The sequence below is a fragment of the Apis dorsata genome, unplaced genomic scaffold, assembly GCF_000469605.1.
Source record: "Apis dorsata unplaced genomic scaffold, Apis dorsata 1.3 scaffold_326, whole genome shotgun sequence".
NCBI lineage: Eukaryota > Metazoa > Arthropoda > Insecta > Hymenoptera > Apidae > Apis > Apis dorsata.
Genome location: NW_006263594.1, coordinates 27,246 through 29,745, shown reverse-complemented (window position 1 = coordinate 29,745; position 2,500 = coordinate 27,246). Strand labels below are relative to the sequence as shown.

At 34.9% G+C, this 2,500-nt stretch overlaps 1 protein-coding gene and 1 long non-coding RNA gene across 2 annotated transcripts in view; one reads left to right on the top strand and one right to left on the bottom strand.

Moving 5' to 3' along the window:
* Positions 1–176, bottom strand: part of LOC116185912 — a 16,593-nt gene extending 16,417 nt beyond the window's left edge. Inside the window, exon 1 of the long non-coding RNA XR_004150802.1 lies at positions 70–176. This is a non-coding gene — a long non-coding RNA (uncharacterized LOC116185912). The remainder of the gene's footprint in view (positions 1–69) is intronic.
* A 38-nt stretch (positions 177–214) lies between these two features.
* Positions 215–2,500, top strand: part of LOC102677490 (zinc finger protein 135-like) — a 4,486-nt gene continuing 2,200 nt past the window's right edge. Inside the window, exons 1-2 of the mRNA XM_031511474.1 lie at positions 215–305; positions 1,722–1,883. Of these exons, the coding sequence (XP_031367334.1) occupies positions 215–305; positions 1,722–1,883 (253 nt within the window). The remainder of the gene's footprint in view (positions 306–1,721; positions 1,884–2,500) is intronic.

Sequence of the window (2,500 nt, the reverse complement as noted above, 5' to 3'; positions counted from 1 at the left end):
GCCACTTTCCTCCTCCCTCTTATGTATCCTCCAACTCATCCGTCCAGAAATAATCGATATATCGTCGACCGGCATTAATCGATCTTTGTCTATTCCAGACGGTTCCATCCCGATGAACGAGTTCGAGTGCTTCGAGACCAAGGATATCAAAGTGATCCCGGAAATGATTAATCCACGGTTGATCACGTTTGGCGCACGCGAGCGGCAGCAGTACATGTGCGGGGAGTGTGGGAAGGGGTACTCGTGGATGGCCAATCTTCGAAGGCATCAAAGGCTCGAATGCGGGAAGCTGCCCAAGCATCGCTGCAGATTGTGTCGGAAAGAGTTTTATCGGAGATACGAATTGAAAAATCATTATAACACTAAACACGCCGTCTCTTAAATTATCTATTGCGACAACATTTGCATGTTTGTTGAGATGGGATCAATTGATGAAAATCCATTCTTCACAAGTTTCATAGAATATATATGTATATATTATTTTTATAATATATATATATATATATATGGTACGAGTTAGGAGGCGAAGCTGAAAACGGTTATAATAGCCACTGATGATTTAAGAGGATAATAATTTTAGCCTATTATATTATCTTTTTTCTATTTTCTTTTAATTATTTGTTTAATTATTTGTATTTTTTCTTTTTTTTTTTCTTTTTATTTGATGACGCATTTCACTCAAAAATATTTATATCTTTCTTAATCTGATTAATCGTGTAACTCGTGTAACGACGATTACAATTTATTTTAATACCGCATGAACTAACAGCGCAATATAATATACAATGACAAATCATGCACATTAGGAAGAAGCTTTGTAACGTGGCGAGCTAATTTTACAATTTTTTTACAGTCACTAATTTTTCTATCTCATTGTAATATTGTGCACATTCCAGCTTGTGTGTTTAAGCTTTGCTTTATTCAACGTCATCGATTAAATCTAACCAGATCTCCTTTCGAAACGTTTTATTATCCATTTTTTCTTTTTCTTTTTTTTTTTTTTTTTTTTTTATCATTGAAAAACAACGAACAATGAATTTTCGCTTTTAGGAAAATCATTTTTCTTTCCTTGTAAAAGCAGAATCGCGAATGAAATTTCGAAAATTTTCCGACGAAAATCAAAGAAACTCAGAGAAACTCATTGTATAAGATGAACGTATCGTTAAATTTTAAGATTGCGATTATTGCTTATAGAAATTGTCGAAGGTATAATTTTCAACAAAATATTCAGCACGTTTGAAATTATTGAAATCGTCGTGAAAAAAAAAATTCTATTCCAATTTTTGTCACTTTCACGATAAACAATAAACACTTCGAAACACTTTTTTTTTTCATTTTAATCCTTTCAATATGTAATACACGCATGAACGCGAGTGACGAATAAAAATTGATGGAAAACGAGAAAGGTGTTTGTGTGTGTGTGTGTATGTGTATGTGTGTGTGTGTGTGTGTGTGTTTTAAACGTTCACTTTTCGTTTAACTATATATATATATATCACGGTACTTGTCGATGTACAAACTAGGAATAACAAAATTTTTACTTATAAAACTATATTTATGTTCACTATCACTTCGAAGCAGCAGTCGAAAAATTCGTGTCTCCTTCGATGCATGCGTTGTCCCGTTTCCATATTTCGAAAATCGAAAATCGACTAAGAAAAAAAAAAAAAAAAAAACCAAAGTTAATCAATTCGCTAACACGAGGCGTTCGTTCTTCGCAGGGGGAAAACGAGCGGACCTGAGCGATTGGTTCGTGAAGCAGGAGAACGAGTACGAGGTGCCCCAAACTCTGTTCGAGTTCGTTGCCAGCAGCTACGAATTAGCGGAAGTGGAGGAGCGTAAGAAGGCCGCGAAGAGCGTGATCTGCGAGGAATGCGGGAAAAGTTTCTCGCGTCTCGACAGCCTTCGAAGACACGAGAAGAATTATTGCAGGGTGAAGGGGGACAGGATGTATTGCCGTTTCTGCGGGAAAAAATTCGCGAAACCGTTGTCGTTGATCTCGCACGTGGAATCGGCCCATTCGACCATCTTTTTGAAATCGCAAATCCCATAGAAGAATTTATATGTAAACGAACGATAATACGAGATATTGAAGGGCTTTCCTTGTAAAAACGTGAAAAAAACTTCGATCTTGATATTTTTCTTTTTTTTCATTCTTTCTTTCTTTCTTTCTTCTGTCTTTTTTTTTTTTTTTTTTTTTTTTTTTTTTTTTTTTTTTTTTTTTTTTTTTTTTTTTTTTCCTTTTGATTTTTATCTTTCATTTCGCGAAACGTCAAGAAGATTTATTGATATTCCGTGTAAAAATCCTTTTTTTCTATTTTTGCTAATCAGAGTTATCAGAGTTTGGATCTGTTTCGTTTAATACAGATATATCACACTTGACAGGTACTCGCACACGCATATACACACACACATACATATACACACGCAAAATTACACGCACGTACATTTCGTGGCTGTTTACACACATAAAGATTCGTTTTGACAACACTGTGTTGCT